We start from the raw sequence: 21,282 nt of genomic DNA on the forward strand, positions 1-21,282 counted from the left end.
AATACAAATATTTTCTCTGTCGCAATGAGGAAGAGTTTTAGATTACAGGGCGCAGTCTAGGTATTTTATATCTATGTGTTTGTCTTATTTTGACTATGTTCTAGTCTTAAAATGTAAAAACGTATTCCTCCATTGGAAATAACAAAAGCAATTATCAAATAATATCGTGATCCGGTCCTGAAATTTCAGGTAGAAAAGTCGAAATACTTTGAGCTCCACAACTTTTATAGTTTTCAGAAGAAACATTGTAAATTTAAATAATAAACCGAAATATGTAGAAGCAGTGTACAGTGATCTGTTAATAGCTGCAAGTACAGTTTCCAAATTGGCAGTAGTTTGATTAGAAGCATTGTTTTTATATACATACGAAGAACACTATTTATGTTTCGTATTTATTTATTTAAAAACTAGTTTCAACTATTGTCGTTATCCTGCTAATGGCTAGATCCACTATTTACTTTTAAATAAACAGAGTCGGACCTACCCAAATTAAAGTTATTGAAATGACAGTTCAATTTAAATTTAAAAAAAGATAGAAGATTAGATTTGACAAAATGGCAGGTGGTACTTCTGACTACAGGGGTCCATCAATTAATTCCGATCAGCAAAACACTACTTATTCTACCATCACTAAGCAACAACCATTAACAAAATTCCCAACAAAAAACCAAGCCATAATTTTACCGGCAGTAGAAGGAATAAGAACAGAAGAGTACACCATAGCAGTAGGAACTATAGTCCATCCAAAAAATGTACTCTTCTCATCCAAAATGTCAAACGGAAGAATATGCATCTACCTTTCAAGCATACAAGTTGTAGACGATTTTCTAAGTCAACATGGTGAAATTAAAATTAGAGAACATATAATCAAAGCACGTAAACTAATTACACCCGCTAATAGATTAGTTATATCCCAAGTATGTCCATCTATACCCCATAACATAATCGAACAGTCTTTAATCAATCTTGGTTTTAAATTAATGTCTCCGATTTCGTTCCTTAGAGCTGGAATACAAGACCCGCAATAGAGCCATATACTTAGTTTTCGAAGACAAGTTTACTTTGCACCTAAAGGCAATTTTACTGTACCCGACTCCGTCCTAATTGATTTTGAAAATATTTCGTACCGAATTTTTCTTTCCGATAAACTAACTTGTTACAAATCCACCAAACTGGTCACGTTTCCTCGTACTGTACCTCAAATCCCTCTTATCCGCAAAATACTCAAAAGACCCAAACGGAGGAAAATTTTCTTCCACAAATACCATCTACTAGCCCCGAACAAAATCAAATTACACATGTAAATGACGAATCTCGAGAAGAAATGGATGCTCAAGTCAGCACTGATACCGATAATAAAAATAAACGATCTCACTCGGAAGTTTCATCCCCTACTTGCTCCACTTCTACAGAAACTATACCAACAGAATTCACGAAACCAAAATCAGTGCAAATTAAAAAGAAGAAAAAAATTATCAAATTAGACAAATCCACTTCAGAAACTAGTAGTATTGAGTCATTATTACAACCAGTCAAACAATTTATCCAGGATGCATCACCACCATATGTACTAAATTACACCCAATTACTAGCATTCTTAGAAGACGTTCACGGTTCTTCCACCCCATTACAACTGGCCCTAGAGTACACACAAAATATACACTGGTTGGGACATATGCTAACTGAAATATATCCCATGCTGAACGAAAGAGCAATTAAATCTAAAATTATAAGAATCAAGAAAAAACTACTTAGTAAAATAAACCAAGATTATAGTATTCAGGATGACACCTCTGAAGATACTGACGCATCACAGGAAAATACTCCTTCCAAAGATAAATAAAAAAAAGATGAAAAAACTTGACAACAAACTACAACGCATCAACCCAAATTTGTCACCAAAAGGGATAATGCCACAAAAACGACGAGATCAAGTCATACAACACCGCTTGTGAATAGGACATACCAGGTTAACCCACCAGTACCTAATGAAGAAAGAACAACAAAAACTGTGCTATGTTTGTGATATTTCTCTGACATTTGAACACATTGTTTGTTGCCCACTCTATCACCTGGAACGACTTCAAAGTGATTTACCAAGTGATCTGAAAAGTGCTCTGAACTATGTAAATGTGATAAAGTGACTATGTTTGTAAAACTAACTAAATTGTACAATCCAATATAAAAATAAGTTTAAGTTCTCAATTGTAATTAGTTGTTATAAGCAAACATCTGATATTATGTACAACTCTTCCCCGCCAATAACCTTTCATGGTTGACGCGGTTTACTTAATAAAAAAAATAATATCGTTGTTTCTAATTGATATGCAGTTGAGTTTATGTGCTAAAAACATGGGGGAAATACAAAAAATGGGATTGATCAAATTTTTAGGATTTTCCGAAGAGAAAATGACAAATCTAACCCAGCTATTCAAACTAACGAAAATACACGGAAAGTAAATATTTAGAAGTTTACCAAAAATTATCTACAGAACCTAATACCTAAAGATACTAACGAATCTCGCCTGAGCTAAGAAAAAGATGAAGTACATAAGTACCAATTTCTTTAATCTTAATTTGATAATAAGCCAGAAGGTACTTTTAAATCAATACTTTATGTAAATGTATGTTCTAAAAAAGATTGATGAAAGTGGTTTAAGGAAAGGTCTTAGTGGGATAGATGGTAAAATTTGCACTCAGCTGGATTCTAATTTCCAATGGAGTACTTGAAAACACATATTTAAAAACCAATTCATCAAAATTTTTAGCTCCCTAGGTAGAGCCACTTATCTCAAAAAATGTGTTTTTTCAAAAAAAAAATCCTTTGATTTAAAAAATCTGAAAAAAGTATGTACGTACATTTGCATGCCTACAACACTCATCAAAAATACTGATTTTTTTGGAAATTGGATTAAAATTTCGCCCAGGGAAAAAATTAGGTTCTGTAGGTAATTCTGGTTTATTATTAAATTAAGATTAAAGATAGTGGTACTTACTTCATCCTTTTCTTAGCTCAGGCGAGATTCGTTAGTATCTGGCGCTTGGCCATAAGGCCTTTGTGCCATATCTTGTTTTTTTTTTCCTTTAACTCTAATAAGTTCTGTGGCCTCAGCGAAGACCCTCAGTTTTCTTATTGGTAGTTTGCAGATCTTTTCTGGTCCAAACGTTAGTTAACCAGTGAATTCCTGCCTTACATCACTTAGCATTCTGCAGTGGCATATAATGTGTATGGTAGCCTCTTCTTCGATTTCGCACTTTCTACACAATTTTTTATTCACCTTACCTAGTTCCTTAGGTGATTCCTTAAAGGGCAATGTCCAGTCACCATTTCAGTGACCGTTTTTATCTATCGTTTATTAAGGTTTAGCAAACTGTTCGTGAGTTTTTTTTATCAATATTCTTGATTATTTTTGAAGTTTGGATTGTCCCTTGATTTCTTTTCTAAACCTCGTTTTCCATAGCATTTTTAGTAATGCCACAGAAAGGTTCTGGGCATTCAAAACATGGCTATCTGTGTAAATTTGATTCTCTTAGCTTTCGGGTCTTCATCAATGATTTCATCAGTACATGCCACCAAAGCAGAAACTCCAGCCTGGAATATAGTTGTACGTTGACCTAGGCTGTAAGATTTATTATAATATGTTTGCCAAAGACTCCTGATCAAGTACCATCGGCAGTTTTAGAGCCATCAGTAAAGCATATTAATATTTGAAACTTTTTGTTCTCTAGATGGTATAACTGTGTGAATCTTCTCAGTGAAGATTATGTCTGATGACATTATACCTGAGGTCATCATTAAGATGGATTCCCCATTTGTAATCCCAGTAGTATTTGTGTGGCTATTGAAGACATAATTCTGCTTCCAAGTATGGTTTGCCTTTAACCCGGGAGTAGTCGCGCTCACTTCTGTAACGTCGATAGTCGCGTATGAGATTCTATCTCAAAATACGAATTTAAAACAAATTTTTATTTTGTACTATTTTTGTCTACTTTTTGTATTGAAAATATATATTTCTAACAATTTTATTAAAAAAACCTGTGTTAACGGAAACCTGCCAACATCGGCCACCTGTCCTAACGGCCAGTTTAAAAATTTCCCAAACCAATTATATGTAGACTACAAAAACGGGCAATACCGTCCACCTTTCTATATCGGCCAATAGTTCTTTCATTTTTAGTGGCCGTTACTGACAAATTTTACTGTACAGTAAAACCTCCGTTAACGGCCACCTGCCAACATCGGCCACCTGTCCTAACGGCCAGTTTAAAAAATGTCCCAAACCAATTATATGTAGACAACAAAAACTGGCAATAGCGGCCACCTTTCTATATCGGCCAATAGTTCTTTCATTTTTAGTGGCCGTTACTGACAGGTTTTACTGTATTACGAAAAAGGATGAAATGTGAGATTCTATCTAACGGCGCGACTACTCGCGGGTTAAAGCTAATTGGCTCTCCCCAAAGCCATAAATTCCACAAAAAGAAGAAGAAGAAAAAAAAAATCCAACGCATTACTACACCCTTCCTCGAGGCACTTACGAAATTTTTTCAAAAAATGTTTCATCAAGTTATCGCGAAAAAGGATAAAAATTGAGATTCTATCTCACCGCGCGACTACTCGCGGGTTAAGTCTCAGGATGGCCATAAAGGCTACTGCCGAAATATATAAATACAGCAGAGGGAGACATGTGGTAGCCTCTAATGAAACCGTTCCGGTACTACTCAAGGCTCCTTTTATATTTAGAAATGCTTGTTTTTGTGGTGGGTGTGGTCACAAAAGATTGCAAATCCGTCTTTCTCTACCAAAATATTAAACCATAAGTAACTGTTGGTCCTATCACTGATGTGTATATCCAACAGATTACCTTTGGTTTCAATCCCCAGGTTTTACCTACAGCTCATCTGCAGTTCCAGAAGAGTCGCTTAGCCCTGTTAGTTATATTGTTAATATGAGTATAGAATCCAGTGTTACCCCTAGATACTTAACCTCATTGGTTCTTTCCAGAACATATCCAAATAATTTCAGCTCACTCTGTCCAGTAAGTAAGCTTCCTCTTATTTGTAAAGTACATCAGAACAATCTAGGGGACACCTATATTAACAGCTTTAAATCAATGTTAGCTACAAATACAAAAATAAATTTATGATTTTAATATTCATTCTTGTTTTTTCGATTATGGTAATGCTGAAGAAGAACTTGTACGGTAACGCCGACAAGAATGGCTATAAAAAATAAAACAAAACTTCAGTATGCGTTTTTGTCTATAAGCTAAGATCATTTCATCAAGCATTTATATCGCGAAATTCAGTGGCGTGCTATCGGGATGCTTAGACCTGGCAGAAGTAAAAGATATGTTGCTGAGGTCCTCCACACGAACAGTAATATCATTAGTTGTTTGTGGTTAAGGTTTCATGAAACTGGTGACGTTGCTGAACGTCATACAGGCCGTATAAAAGTGGAAATCGCGCCCGTCTTTAATAGAAGAGACTACCACGATATTATTCTCATACCTATTGTTGTACCCTTAGCATAAAAAGCTGGTTCCCAATTTCAATTAGTGCACGACAATGCGGTTCCTCATAATGCCAGGGTCTTGTAATCATTCCTCGAAGATAATGAAATTGAAGTTTTAACATGGCCTACATATTCGCCAGATTTAAACCCAATTGAGAATCTATGATGCATATTGGGCAGATGCATTTTACAACAAAAAATAGCGTTCAATACAAGACAGTAACTGTTTTGAGGGACTTTCAATGGAGTGGAGCAAAATACCGCAGAAAGACACTGACCATCTGATCATAAGTTAGACTAACAGATGTAGGGCAGTAATCAACAACCGTGGAGGTCATACACTATACTAACTTATCCTAAAGACTACTTTGTTGGGAGTTAAGGAGCAATAAATTAGTTTTTTCATTTTTTTATGTTAGCATTTTTTGACTTATGGAGTTCTCTCTTAATTTTTTTAAGAACTATTGTGATAATTCTAAGAAAAAATGTTTATTTTATATTCGGTACACTTGTTTATAACCTCTTTTTTAAATATAAAAATAAAAATGTATACCATTTTTATTCAGTTGTAATGCGAAGCCAAAACCGTCTTAATTTTTATTTAGATTAGAGAGTGCAGCCAGCACTCTTATCGACGATTTCACCTCTTGTTAGAAGCTCTTCAGAGAATGCATATGCTGCTTTCTCTAATCCTGATAAATTTTTTTTGACATATTAGTCCCCCACTGCAACTGACGTGAAGGTAGTAGGTGCGTAGCGGCATCTGCTAAATGAAAGACTAAGTTTTTCAACCTAATAAAAATATTTGTAAAATAAAATATTTTTAAAAGATTTTTAATTGAAAAACTTATTAGTCCATTTCTCTGAAATAAAGAGCCTCTAACAAGAGCGGAAATCGTCGATAAGAGTGCTGGATGCACTCTCTAATCTAAATAAAAATTAAGACGGTTTTGGCTTCGCATTGAATAAAAATGGTATACATTTTTATTTTTATTTTTATATTAGTATTACTCCTATAGAGTAACTAGGTCCATTCTCCGTTGGAACTTTACCAAGCTGCAGAAGGGGGTTGTGAATTTTGCATAGTGTAGAATTCCTTCCCTTTTGTCTTCACTGCAGCATCCATTTGGCTTGCATATTGTAGAAGCCTTGGAGGTGTCACCAGGGGAATGGACTAATAAGTTTTTCAATTAAAAATCTTTTAAAAATATTTTATTTTACAAATATTTTTATTAGGTTGAAAAACTTAGTCTTTCTTTGTTAAATATTTGAAATAAATTATTTGACATCCGTCTGTAATCTCGCATTTTGTTTTTGTCCCCTAGATTATTTTGATGTGTGTATAACAGTTTAGTTTTAGAAGGGTTCACGGAGGGGTTTTTCAGACACCAATTCTCTATGTCAGGGGTCACCAATTAGTTTCCCTGGGGGTGCGTTTCGAAAACCTATGACACTTCCGGGGTCCGGATTTATGCTGCCTGTGTCTGACTGTTCTGATTAGGTTTCTTTGTGGATTCTTGTTAAAAAATATCCCCTATAAACAAATCAGAAGGGTGCCGGGCTAAATTTTTGGGCAGAAATTGTTTAATATATTTTTTAACAAATTCAAAACATCACTCTTTTTTTCCCGCGAAAATGTTTTTAGCATTTTTGGGTCATCTTAAATAAAAAAGATCTGTCATTTTATTAAAACTTGAGGGTTTTCAAGCATCGCAAATGCATATTTTCGCATTTTCAAGATTTTAAATCGCTTATAACTCGAAAACTATCAACTATTTGGTCCAAGAGCTGTGAGACATTTTTGAGTAGGTATTTTAGGCAACCTGAAAATTTTTCAGGTGACTCTTCCATGATAGCCTAATACAAAAATGCCGGTCTGGCTGGAGGGTAGCGGTTATTTTCCCCAAAAATCCCCCCCAAAGTTAAAAAAAGGGGTAAAAATTGTTATTACAAAAAATATCATTGACGTGACTTTAAAGTAAATTTAAATATTCAAATATAAAGAAAATAAACAGGCCAGGCGATTTGAGGGCGATTTTAACTCTGCAAGATACTTGCATGGGCGTCCCAGGATTATTTTCAGGGGATGCATCTGAACTTCAGAAGATTTCATCTGAATCTGTACATACTATTAACGAGTATAAAATACGCAACTTTACATGCAAATCTATGTACATTCCTTCCGGACAGGGAAGTACAATTATTATTTTGACAGGGTATTTTTTAATATTAAAAATAAATATTCTAAAAAAGACAGGTTTTTTTTTGGTGAAATTTTCCAACTGCCATGTGATCGAACAAATTACGCGTACATATAAATGAAAAGCGCTATAGGTAAGCAGCAGTGTGAGAAAGAGCTTATACCGATAGCTGTTTGCGTCCTCTGTTGTACCTGAGCGAGTCTGTTCGCTCGAGAAAAATCACGTGACCTGGCGATCCCATGTTGTTGTGCCTCGAAACTTTAGAGTAATTATTATATATTATAGTTTTTTAAGTAACTTTTTCTTAATCATAGGAAAATAATACGTACTATACAATAAATTTTGCAAATATGATAGAAAAAGACAGATTTATTATTATAAATATATAGGTAGAAAAGTATAAAAGTATAAACTAAATTAATTCTGTGTCCGAATCTTGTACTTCATCTTCAAACTCCTCATCTGAGCTTAAATATTCACTGTCTTCTTCTTCGTCAGACTCCCCTCGAGACTCAGATTCCTCTTCTACATGATCTGTAAATAGTTGTAATATGTATTTAGAATTAATTAAAAATTAATTAACGACAATTTATTTAAATTACTACGTATTCTCTGTCCTTTTATACGGAGTCGAAGCCTGGACAATCACGGGCGCATCTGAAGAAAGACTTGCCATTGTTAAGATGTGCTGTTATTGAATAATGTAAAAAATATCATGAACACAACACGTAACAAACACGGAAACATTAAGAAAGATGAAAAAGGCAAAAGAAATACTCAACACTATAAAGGAAAGAAAAATGAGCCAAAATAAATATTCATTCTCTTCTTCTTCGTTCGTCTCCCCTCGAGACTCAGATTCCTCTTCTACCTGATCTGTAAATAGTTGTAAATATGTATTTAGAATTAATTAAAAATTAATTAGTGATTAATTAATTGAGTTGCTACGTATTCTTACTTATATAACTAATACTTAATACTTTTCCTTATATTATAAAGTAGCTCATTTTTCTTTCTTTCATAGTGTTGAGTGTTTGTTTTGCCTTTTTTTATCTTTCTTAATGTTTCCGTGTTTGTTACGTGTTGCGTCCATGATATTTTTTTACATTATTCGATAACACCACATCTCAACAATGGCAAGTCTATCTTCAGATGCGCCCGTGATTGTCCAGGCTTCGACTTCGTATAAAAGGACAGAGAATACGTAGCAACTCAATTAATTAATCAGTAATTAATTTTTAATTAATTATAAATACATATTACAACTATTTACAGATCATGTAGAAGAGGAATCTGAGTTTCGAGGGGAGTTTGACGAAGAAGAAGACAGTGAATATTTAAGCTCAGATGAGGAGTTTGAAGAAGAAGTACAAGATTCGCACACAGAATTAATTTAGTTTATACTTTTATACTTTTCTACCTATATCTTTATAATAATATATCTGTCTTTTTCTATCATATTTGCAAAATCTATTGTATAGTACCTATTATTTTCCTTTAATTAAGAAAAAGTTACTTAAAAAACTATAATATATAATAGTTACTCTGACGTTTCGAGGCACAACAACATGGGATCGCCAGGTCACGTGATTTTTCTCGAGTGAACGGACTCGCTCAGGTACAACAGAGGACGCAAACAGCTATCGGTATACGCTCTTTCTCACACTCCTGCTTACCTATAGCGCTTTTCATTTATATGCACGCGTAATTTGTTCGATCACATGGCAGTTGGAAAATTTCACCAAAAAAAACCTGTCTTTTTAGAATAATTATTTTTAATATTAAAAAATACCCTGTCAAAATAATAATTGTACTTCCCTGTCCGGAAGGAATGTACATAGCTTTTCATGTATAGTTGTATATTTTATACTCGTTAATAGTATGTACAGATTCAGATGAAATCTTCTGAAGTTCAGATGCATCCCCTGAAAATAATCCTGGGGCGCCCATGCAAGTATCTTGCAGAGTTAAAAATCGCCCTCAAATCGCCTGGCCTGTTTATTTTCTTTATATTTGAATATTTAAATTTACTTTAAAGTCACGTCAATGATATTTTTTGTAATAACAATTTTTACCCTTTTTTTTAACTTTGGGGGGGATTTTTGGGGAAAATAACCGCTACCCTCCAGCCAGACCGGCATTTTTGTATTAGGCTATCATGGAAGAGTCACCTAAAAAATTTTCAGGTTGCCTAAAATACCTACTCAAAAATGTCTCACAGCTCTTATACTAATTCAGAAATATGACAAGATACCTTTATTGTTTATAATTACCCAAGAAACCTAAAAATACATTTTTCGAATGTAATTTTGAATTTGCTTAAAAAATTGTTTCACCCGGCACCCTTCTGATCTGTTTAAAGGGACATTTTTTTGAACAGGAGTCCGCAAAGAAATCGAGTCAGAAACATTTTTCATACGAAAGTGGCCTCACACATGGAATAATATGGAAAGGAAACGAATAATATCTGATTGTTTTTTGGTTACTGTATACTTTTCTGTAAGTTTTCTTGGTACAATAAATAAAATATAAATTCATTGTGTATTGTTTTGATGTTATTATCAGTATATTTTGAAAACAGCAGTATTGTAAATTATTGTTACTGAGAATATTTTAAAAATTAGGAATTTATATTTTAGTTTTAATTAGGAAGTTTTTAGACATCTTCATTTTTGTAGAAAGGAAACTGAGGAATTTAAAATAAATAAACATAGTACAAAATGCTAATTAACATGTTATCCATTCTACTTTAATTTCAATGCAAGGTGTTAGTTGCAAACTTATTAAATCTGTTGTTCTGAAGCTATTTTCTTGTGGCATTTTTATAATCAAGTATATTCAAATGGGAAATAAGCCACAATTTTACCTAAAAATGATTTTATTAACGTTTCGACGCCCAAGTCGGGTGTCGTTGTCAAAATACAAAATAATATTAAATAAACAAAAATGTTGTTGCTTAGTTAAAAATTCTTCTAATAATTTATTTAATCTGACTCATTTATATCGGCAATTCAGACACGTATTATACATTTTAAAGTAGACATTAAATCTGAAAATTATTTTAATTAAATGTACATCTGAAAAGTACTCCTACTTAATAAATAGTAGAGAGGAAATGAATATAAAAAATGCACATGACATTTATATTACAGCTTACTTAATTTCAAAATTAATGATTGGTAGGTAATATAACAATAAAGGGGAAAACTCTTTACAAAATTAAATTATCAGAGAGAAAAATGACATTTTTTTATGTACAACCTGTCTGAAGTTTGGAGTGAGTTGAGTGCAACTGAGTCTCATTAGGGAGTTGAGATATTCATCTGTTAAGTGAGATCTCTACCGATTTTTAATAAAGTTCATTCTTGATAAGGTGGCTTCGCACAAATAAGTTGAGCCAAACATAGTACACAATTTCATGGCCAAACATTTTCAAAATTGCCAAACACTAGGTATATTCTGTATTTATTGACGGTCCGCACAAAACTAGCTCACGGTCCGGATGCGGACCGCGGTCCGCTAATTGGTGACCCTATGTAATGAAATATCGCATCTGATCCGCAACAGTGCTGAGAAATTTTCCCTAGTCACTATTACAATATCGTCTGCGAAATCCTGGAACTAGATTCCTTGGGCGCTAAGCCTATGGATCAGGTCATCGACAACTATGTTCCATAACGGCGGTGCATTACACCCCTTGAGGGCATCCCTTAGTTGCCCTAAGATTTATTGCATCTTGATACGTGTCTGTGGGTATTATTCTGCTCTGAAGCGTCTGAATAATCCACTTGTAGGTTGTGTTGTTGATTTTCTTCCTTACCTGTAGGTACTTAGTCTGTAGGTATTTGACGCATACTAATGTGTAGCTTTAATATTTTAATTTTTTGTGTAAAAAATTAAGTATTTTTGTTTATTTTTAGGACATATGAAAAAGATATATGAAAATAAATATGTTGTATTTTTGAGCAACTTTACTTTTAGTGGTTACATTTGTCACTGGGCCCTTCTTCATTTTCTTATTAGTATCCACGAACCTCCTACCCTAAGTAACGGCTATATAGTAAGTGCATTTTTATATTTTATTTATTATTATTTATTTATTAAGTTTGGACTGAAGTTAGGATATTATTACCTCATGCAAAGAAAATGTTTGCTATATTGTGTCATAGCTATATCTCGACACCTGATATGAAAAACATTGTATCTCCACTTACAATGTTTTTCAACTATGGCTTAAATAGCATCTATAAACGATAACCTTCAATTTGGTCTAAGAACATTTATCCTATCTTATGTAATTATAAAGTTATTTAACAAAATAACCTCATTGTAAGTGCAAATTTTTTATCACTGGGTGGAAAAAACATTGTAACCAATGTTACAATATTAAAATTTTTTATTATTGATGAAACTTTTTTACTAAAACATTGTAACATGGGATACAATGTTTTTCTCGAAACATTTATTGAGTAAGATTTTATAACTGCATTGTAAGTTGTGATACAAGAAAGCAAGGTAGTGGAATATTACGATGAACAACATTGTAACTCAATATAGTCAGGAGGTAAATTCTATATTATTAACTGCTGAGCATAGTAAGCATGCCTCAAATCGTAAAAACTCACATAAAATTACTAGTTTAGAATTTCAAACAAAAATAATAACACCTATAGCATTCACTGCTGAACTAACTTCTACTGATGAAACTCAGATAATCAATGGTCACAGTGGATTGCACGCTCAAGATACATCGACAGTGCAAACTTCTACATGCACCGAAGATACAAGTTCACCATTAGATACGTCTGCTAAGAAAAAACAAGACCCCAAGAAGAAAAATCTTAGAAGGAAGAGACAAAAGGATCCTAGTGTTTGGAAAATGAATGTCTTAAAGAAACTGAGGAACTCTGGCCAAGAATTTACTGGCAAAACTAGAAAATTATCGAAAATTAGAGAACTGGGACCTGGATGTAACGATAAATGTATCAGAAAATGTAAATCGAAAATGTATCAGAAAATGATAGACACAATTTATTTAATAATTTTTGGGCAATGGCTGATCATGACCAACAAAGAGAATATTTATGTTATCAGACAAGAGAGGAAAGTTGCAAAGCTAAAAGAGTCCAGAAGACACTGGACATATGAATATAATTTGCAGTTGGCAGAACACTGACTTCAAGTTTGTAAGAAAACATTTTTGGACATTTTTAACATAACAGATATGTGGTTAACTACACTATTCAAAAAAATTGATAGTCATGAAGGCGGAGGCCGTATACCTGGAGATATGCGTGGTCGCCACAAGAACAGGGCAAATGCTGCAGACGAAAGTATTAAAAATTCGATTCGTGCGCATATAAACTCTGTTCCAGCAAAAGAATCCCATTACGTAAGGCAAAGAACAAGTAAGATATATTTTGATGAGTATAACTTTTCCCAAATTGTATTCACGATATAATGAATGGATGTTAGAGAATCACCCATGCGATAAACCAGCCACCAAAAGTCAGTACAGGAACATATTCAATACTGAGTTTAATATCGGTTTTTTGCACCGAAAAAAGATATGTGTCTTACTTGCAATCTACATAACACTAAAGCAGAGAAAGGCCAAATAGAAAAAGAGTATGCTTTACACTTTACATATTATTGCAAATAAATGTGTTGCACGTGAAACCAAAAATCGCGATAAAGACCTAAGACCACTAAGAAAACAGAAACGGTTGTAACTGCCTGCTTTGATTTGCAAAAAATATTAACTACGCTCCAATCAGAGGTATCATTGTTTTATTATAAAAAGAAGTTTAAAGTGTATAACTTTACTATCTTTGATCTTGGATCTGCGGAAGGTTATTGTTATGCATGGGATGAAACCACAGGTAAAAAGGGGCCTAATGAAATAAGTAGTGCGCTATTTGATTTTATTAAGAGAAAAGTTGCTGGTGGAGCATTAGAGTTTAGATTTTATTCAGATTGTTCTGGAGGACAAAATCGAAATCGGATAATATTTTTAATGTATATTTATGCAGCTAAGATCATGAATATTAATATTACACACACGTTTTTTGAGGTGGGCCACTCTCAATCTGAGGGTGATTCAATGCACGCCCTTATTGAGCGAAGAAAAAAGAACCAAGTTCTTTATGTACCACAAAAGTGGTATACACTGATAACGTGTGCTAAAGTCACAGGAAAACCATACGATTTGAAAGAACTAATTCAAAATGACATCTTGTACTTTAAATCAATGTTAAAGAAAATACCGAATTGGGATTTAGATATAGATAAACGCCAAGTTTTCTGGTGCTCTGGTAAAGTTATACCAGAGCAATATTGCAGTTTTTATTTAAATCTTTCCCACTCTCAACAAACGGAATATTCGGATGATGACTCTGAATAAAAGTTTGCCTCGGGTTAATTTTGTTTATTTTTTAATAGAATATAAACTGTTTTATAATTTGGAAATGTTCTAAAATAAACTATTTTTAATGGGAAATAAGCCACAACTTTACCAAAAAAAAATGATTTTATTAACATTAAACTTATTTTATTAAAATTAAATAAATTATTAGAAGAATTTTTTTACTTAGCAACAACATTTGGTTTATTTTAGTAGTATTTTGTATTTTGACAACGAAACCCGATTTGGGCTTCGAAACGTTAATAAAATCATTTTTTTGGTAAAATTGTGGCTTATTTCCCATTAAAAATAGTTTATTATAAAAATGCCACAAAGAAATAGCTTCAGAAGAACATTGTAAATGTTCATTTTGTAATAAATAAATCTAAAAGATATTATTTTATTTACCTACTCCTTGTTAATATGTATGACGTAAATTCTTAAATACTACTTGTCTGAGCAAAAAAATCACGTTTTAAGTAAAACCAATAAAATAAATTAATTATAATCTCTTTATTTGGATATTTACTGATTAGTTACAATTTATATGCACATAACCAAAGAAACTTACTGTGTTGAAATATCATTGTATGAACCACTTACAATGATTTTCACCTAAAATTCTAAAAAAATTTGCGATTGTAACTCGACCTAAATTAGGACCAGTAATGTTGACAACAATGTGATATGTAAAAGTGAAAAGCTGAGAAAAAGTTATAAAATATGGATTAAGAACATTACAAAAAATATAAAAGCTGACCCAGTAAAAAAATAAAATGTTTTGGAAATTTCTTTAAATCGCTCTCCTGTAAACTAAGCAAAAGTGAGTTACAATGTTTTTCATATCAGGTGTCGATCTATGGTCAGTCAGATTAGAATTATTTGATTATACGTCGTAATTTTGTATTCGAGTTATGATTTTTATAATTTAATAACGAAATACATTCTATAATGTATATTTAACCGTTCTGTGGCTCCGTGGTAAGAGAGCCTACCTTTATAACCAAATTCGGTCGGATCCTGGTCGATTCCTGGCTAGCTGGAAACATTTTCTAAAAAATTTATTAAATGCAATTCATTGCTATTCTTGTGCGATCCGTATTCAGCTGAGTGACCGCAGACGTTGGGATTCAATAAACATCCCTTTGTAAAGACAATATGTTGACTTTGTTAAGTAACAAGACATTTACTCAACAAACACTACACGTTACTCGTCTGAGCTAGTGATAATAATTACGTGATTACTACGTTCTGACTGCCTTATTGACTGATGGTCTGTGCCATAAAAAATGTATATCTGTGGAATTAATACTGTCACGAGAGATCCGTTTGAGATTTATAAACTTAAACTTATTTATTTTAAACTTAAACTTTAAAGAAAAATTCCCTTGGAGAAAAGGAAGACGTATTAATACCGAAATGTCTAGTGAACTCCGGAACGTACTTTACGAAGTATTTACACAGACACTACATATTACACTATAATCTAATGACAACTGGCTAAATAATTAATATCTATATCTTCTTCTTCTTCTTCTTCTTCTTCAGCCTGTCTTCGTCCACTGCTGGACATAGGCCTCTTCCATTTGCTTCCAGCGATTTCTACTCTTGGCAATTCTCATCCACTGCTTGCCCGCTACTTGTTTGATATCATCTGCCCACCTCTTCTGCGGTCTGACTACTCCTCGCCTGTTCTCTCTTGGTCTCCAGTTTGTTAGTCTCTGTGTCTATTTTTCGGGATTATCTCGGGCAACATGTCCGACCCATTGCCACTTGAGCCTTGCTCTACGTTCTGCGACATCAGTAATCTTTGTTCTTTCACGAATGTCGATATTTCGAATTTTGTCTCTCAAACTAATCCCTAGCATGGCCCTCTCCATCGATCTTTGAGTTGTAGTGAGCTGCTTTAAAGTTTTCTTTGTAAAGGCCATGGTCTCCAGTCCATATGTAGTTACAGGCAAGATACATTTGTCATAAACTCTACGTTTTAGACACATTGGTATATCTCTATTCTTCAAGATAAAGCTTAACTTGCCGAAAGCTACCCAAGACAATTGTATGCGTCTTTTTATTTCGGCTATTTGGTTTTCTTTGCCGATTTTAATGGTATGTCCAAGATATATATAGTGGTCTACATTTTCAAGACTGACGTTGTCAATAGCAAGATTAGTTTGTACATTACTCATTATTTTTGTTTTCTGAAGATTCATTTTGAGACCTATTTTATTTGACTGCTGGTTTAGTTCCTTCATAATTTGCTCCAATTCCTTGATATCTGTACTGAATAATACTATGTCGTCCGCAAACCTCAAATGACTCAAACGTACACCATCAATGTTTAGACCTTTTTTCTCCCAGTCGAGCTGTTTGAATACATTTTCCAATGCTAAGGTAAAAAGTTTTGGTAAAATAGTATCACCTTGTCTAATACCTTTACCAAGGCGTATTTTTTCGGTTTTTTGGTCTTCATTGATTTTGATGTGGAATGTGGCCTGCTCATAAATGTTTTTAATGAGTGTAGTGTACCGTGAGTCTATTCGAGCATCCCTGAGGGCTGACAAAAAGGACCAGGTTTCAATACTATCGAAAGCCTTGTGAAAGTCAATAAATGCCATATGTAAGGGTACATTATATTCTGTGGTTTTTTCTACCAGTGTTCTGATGGTTTGTAAGTGGTCGTTAGTACCAAACCCTTTTCGAAATCCCGCCTGTTCAACCGGTTGATATAAATCAAGTTTTTGTGTTATGCCCCCGAGTAATATATTTTTATCAAATTAATTCCAAAATCCCTCAAAACTCCAGAAGAAGACGTCCCTCGCAGTGACCTGGGGCTCCAGGTGCACAGGGGGTCGGTTCTGATGGCATGTTTGTGTTTAGCGACCTCCAAAACCCTCCAGTAATCCATTTGTATCAATTAAATTCCTAAAACCCTCGAAACCCCAGAAGATGACGTGCCTTAGTAGCCACCCTGGGCACCAGGTACCCCGGAGGTCAATTTTGGTGCCGTATTCGTGTCTAGTGACCCCAAAAACCCTCCAATAATCCATTTGCATGAATTAAATGCCGAAAACCCTCGAAACCCCAGAAAATGACGTGCCCTAGTAGCGACCCTGGGCACCACGTACTCCGGAGTTCAGTTCTGATATCATATTCGTGTTTACCGACCTTAAAAAACCCGTGAGTAATTCGTTTACATTAGTTTAATGCCGAGAACACTCGAAATTCCAGAAGATTACGTGCCTTAGTAGTGATCCTGAGCACCAGTTACTCCGGAATGAATTCAATTCTGATGGCATATTCGTGTTTAGCGACCCCAGAAACCCGTAAGTAATCCGTTATCGTAAGTAACCAATTTAATACCGAAAGCACTCGAAACTCCTGAACATAATGCAAAAAACTGCAAGACTCTAGGTGCTGTATTTAAAAATTTATTTATTTTGTTCTAAATGCCCTCGTCCAATAACAAAACTGTTCTTAAATACCATTCAATGTTTGCTGCTGATAATTAAAAAGATGTAGAGACTTTAATTTCTGTATTCCTGTTAAAATATATCGAAAAAGTAATGAAGATCCTTAAGATCGTATTGTCGCAAGAAGGAAGAAACAAAAACATCCCTGATTTACATCTAAAATTTAAAAAGAAAAATTGGAAAAGGTTGAATGTGCTCGTAATAGCTTGAAGCTTACAAGTGACAAAGTTAAAACCAGAACGACTTTCGAAAGAGGTGACCCAGTATGGTTTATAATTCCAGGCGTAATGAAGTATTTTGTCCGAAACTCCAACGAAACTGGGAAGGACTGTACACGTACACTGTACACCGTCAGGCAGAAAATAAACAATCTAATGGGTGGTGGCTATGTTACTGGCTTAAAAGAGTAAACCCGTGAAGAGTGGCCCGCTTTCAAATCCCGGCGCTGACATATTTTTCAATTTTTTAAAATCTGACAATAGACCCTAGCCTTAGCCTTAAGGTCTTAAGGTACACAAGCTTTTCTTTCTTTTTATTTGAAAATCACAATACCAGAATATAATCAGTCAGTGCATATATATGTAGATTGGTTACGAATACACTTACTGAAGGCATTTCTTTCCAAAAATGTGTATTTAAAGTTTAAAAGACCATTTTGGTAAAATTATGACTTATGGGGTTTCTCAAATAAGTGATTCATATGCTATGCTCAGAAATCAATATAAGAGTCATTATTAATTAAAAGATGCTAATCTAATATATTTTCAGGTAACAGCCTATGTAATATTGTCTGCAGCTTCCATAATAGTCGCAATATTTTTTACTATATTCGTTGAAGAACCACTGTTATCATTGCAGAAGGCTATACTACCTCAGATAAAGGAGCAAGAAAATATAAAAAATGAAATGACCAAGAAAATGTTATAAATGTAATATATTAAATAAATTAAATTTTAGTTTTATTATCATATTTCAGTGTATTAATTTATATTCCAGTGTATTAAGCATACCCGCTTTTCCGGTACAGATCTATGGAGGAGAAACAGCAAGCCACAAGTCCTCATATCTTGTCGTACTGCTCCTCATATCTTGTTGTACTGCTCATCCATAAGCCCATCTGATTCGAATATACCAGCGTATTCCTTGCCTTTCCAAAAAACTAGTTAATTGGATACGGATGTATGTATATATCGCACTTCTGTTCAAAGAGTGTCATAACTCAAAAAATTTTAAAATCGATTTTATTGCACCAACAGCTTAATAAAACTATAAACTACCATCTCTCAAAGTGTCACGTCTGTGCGTCAAGTATTTCTCGTTGGATGACACTAGTGTAATTATATGACTATCCAAAATCAACGACGCACTGAACACAAACAGTGTCATATATTATATCGATTTGTGCCAAGCATTTGTCCATCTAAGATGTGTATAAAGCGTCGTTTGTCGAGTTAAGACAGTTTATGTGATAACAGTTTATGTTGACAGTTTATGTCAACACAATCTGCGTATGTGCTTAATAGACGGAGAGGCAGCGCTGAAAAATCTATTTGAATTTACTAAAGCTAGATTTTTCACAGTTGATTACTGTGAGTGTGTAGAGAAACATACTACACATTCTAAATTAAATATAAATTAAAGTTATTATAGTCGGTCAGCTGTATGACGGGACAGAAGTTAGGGAATAGTCCAAGGATCATTTTCTATATCATGTCGCTACCATACGCTAAAACCTTGGGGGTGGTTGCCACCCCATCTCGGGGGGTGGGAAATTTTTATTACATTTTAAACATGTAATTCGATGGAAAAAGTGATTCTAAGAAAAAAATGTTTTTTACATTTTCTTCGTAAAACTAATATTTTTCGACTTATTCGCGCTTGAAAATAACAGTTTTTCGACGAAAAAATCAACTTTTTTAGAAGGTTTTTTGAGAATACCTCGAAAAATATTCTATATATTTTTGGCGATAAAAAGTTTCTTCAAAAATGATTTTGTAGGATTTTTAAAGAGCTATAAGACTGTGTAAATTAAATTCCGTAAGATCCCTTAGTTCTTAATTGGGGCGGGTTTAAAGGGCTCGAACAAGGGGTGTTTGCTGGTAAATAGAGGTTTTAAACAGCTATATCTGGCTAACTATTCACTGTGATGAAAATATATGCACAGGGTAATTTTAGTCATTAAACAAGCTATATTTTAGTCGTTTACAATTTTTTTCGGGTCTTCAGTATTTTCGGAGATATTTTGAAGTAAAATGTGAAAAATACCAAATTGCAAAAAATCAATTTTTTATAAACTCCAATTTTTCCAAAATTAGACATTTTAAATGTGTCAAACTCCTTGAGTGTATTGATAGTATAAATATAAAAGGAACTGGAGAAAGGTGAAGACCAATTTTGAATTAGGAAGGTAGTTAGGGGGTTGCTTTCACTGATTTTTTCGTAGAGAAAAGCAGGTACCGACATTTCTTTGATTATAAGTCGCTTAATTTTCATTCTAAAAACTTTTTATTTTTTGTTGAAAGGTCCAATTGTATACTTGAAAAAATATTATTTAAGTTTTCCTCAAAAAATGCAAATTTTTCCCATTATTTGGCTTTGAATATGTCAAATTATGCATTTGACGAAAAAAGCTAACATTTAACATGCCGTATCTCGGTTTGTATTGGCATTAAAGATATTATAGGAAAATAATTTGGTTTGTCTTACTATAAGATACAATTTTGATATCTACAGATTTTTTGATTAAATGCATATTTTTCGAGGTATTCTCCAAAAACCCTCTAAAAAAGTCGATTTTTTCGTCGAAAAACTGTCATTTTCAAGCGCGAATAACTCGAAAAATATTAGTTTTACGAAGAAAATATAAAAAACATTTTTTTCTTAGAATCACTTTTTCCATCGAATGGCATGGTTAAAATGTAATAAAAAATTCCCACCCCCGAGATGGGGTGGCAACCACCCCCAAGGTTTTCGCGTATGATAGCGGCATGATATATAAACTGATCCTTGGACCATTCGCTACCTTCTGTGAAATTTTCAAGTAAATCCATGCTGGACGAAAAAATTGCGAGCCAAAATGCTTCATTCCCTCAATCGATTATTGGGGCCGACCGACCGGCTCTGTCCCGTCATACAGCTGACCGACCATAATAGCTTTTATTTATATTTAATTTAGCATGTGTGTACTGATTTTCAGCCTTAGTAAATGGAAATAATTACCTTTGTAGAAAAGCAACTTTGATACCCCCTCAGTAACCCCTGTTCTACGTTTCGCATGACCGACTAGATTTTTTAGCGCTGCCTCTTGGTCTATAAGAAAAGTGACACATTTATCACTTATTTTTTTTTCTTTCTGCAGTATTTTGTGTTTAATGTTGTTAATTGTATTTAAAGTTACATCATTAAAAAGTCTGTTAACCAGATAATAATAATGATATTATATTCTGTACTGCAACTGTCACTTTTAATAAGTAATAAATAATATTTCGGAATTTTTTCGTTATTTTATCTATATACTGTCACAACTCAAAAAAAATTAATATTTTTAATATACTTAATACGCTATTTTATAGAGCTTTAAAAACTATTGTAAATGACTAAAAAAGTTATTATCCAATTTTAATAGTTTTTGAATTAAACCCAAAGGTGTAATTTTAATAGTTTTTGAATTAAACCCAAAGCATAAACTTTAAA

At 33.5% G+C, this 21,282-nt stretch overlaps 1 protein-coding gene across 3 annotated transcripts in view; it reads left to right on the top strand.

The window, feature by feature from the left end:
* Positions 1-18,559, top strand: part of LOC126883279 (uncharacterized) — a 152,621-nt gene extending 134,062 nt beyond the window's left edge. For all 3 annotated transcript variants that reach the window (XM_050648617.1, XM_050648616.1, XM_050648618.1), the window contains 2 exons: positions 11,637-11,776; positions 18,358-18,559. In XM_050648617.1, the coding sequence (XP_050504574.1) occupies positions 11,637-11,776; positions 18,358-18,516 (299 nt within the window). In that variant the 3' untranslated portion in view covers positions 18,517-18,559. The remainder of the gene's footprint in view (positions 1-11,636; positions 11,777-18,357) is intronic.
* Positions 18,560-21,282: the final 2,723 nt, after the last annotated feature.

This window comes from Diabrotica virgifera, chromosome 4 (genome assembly GCF_917563875.1).
Source record: "Diabrotica virgifera virgifera chromosome 4, PGI_DIABVI_V3a".
NCBI classification, from domain to species: Eukaryota; Metazoa; Arthropoda; class Insecta; order Coleoptera; family Chrysomelidae; genus Diabrotica; species Diabrotica virgifera.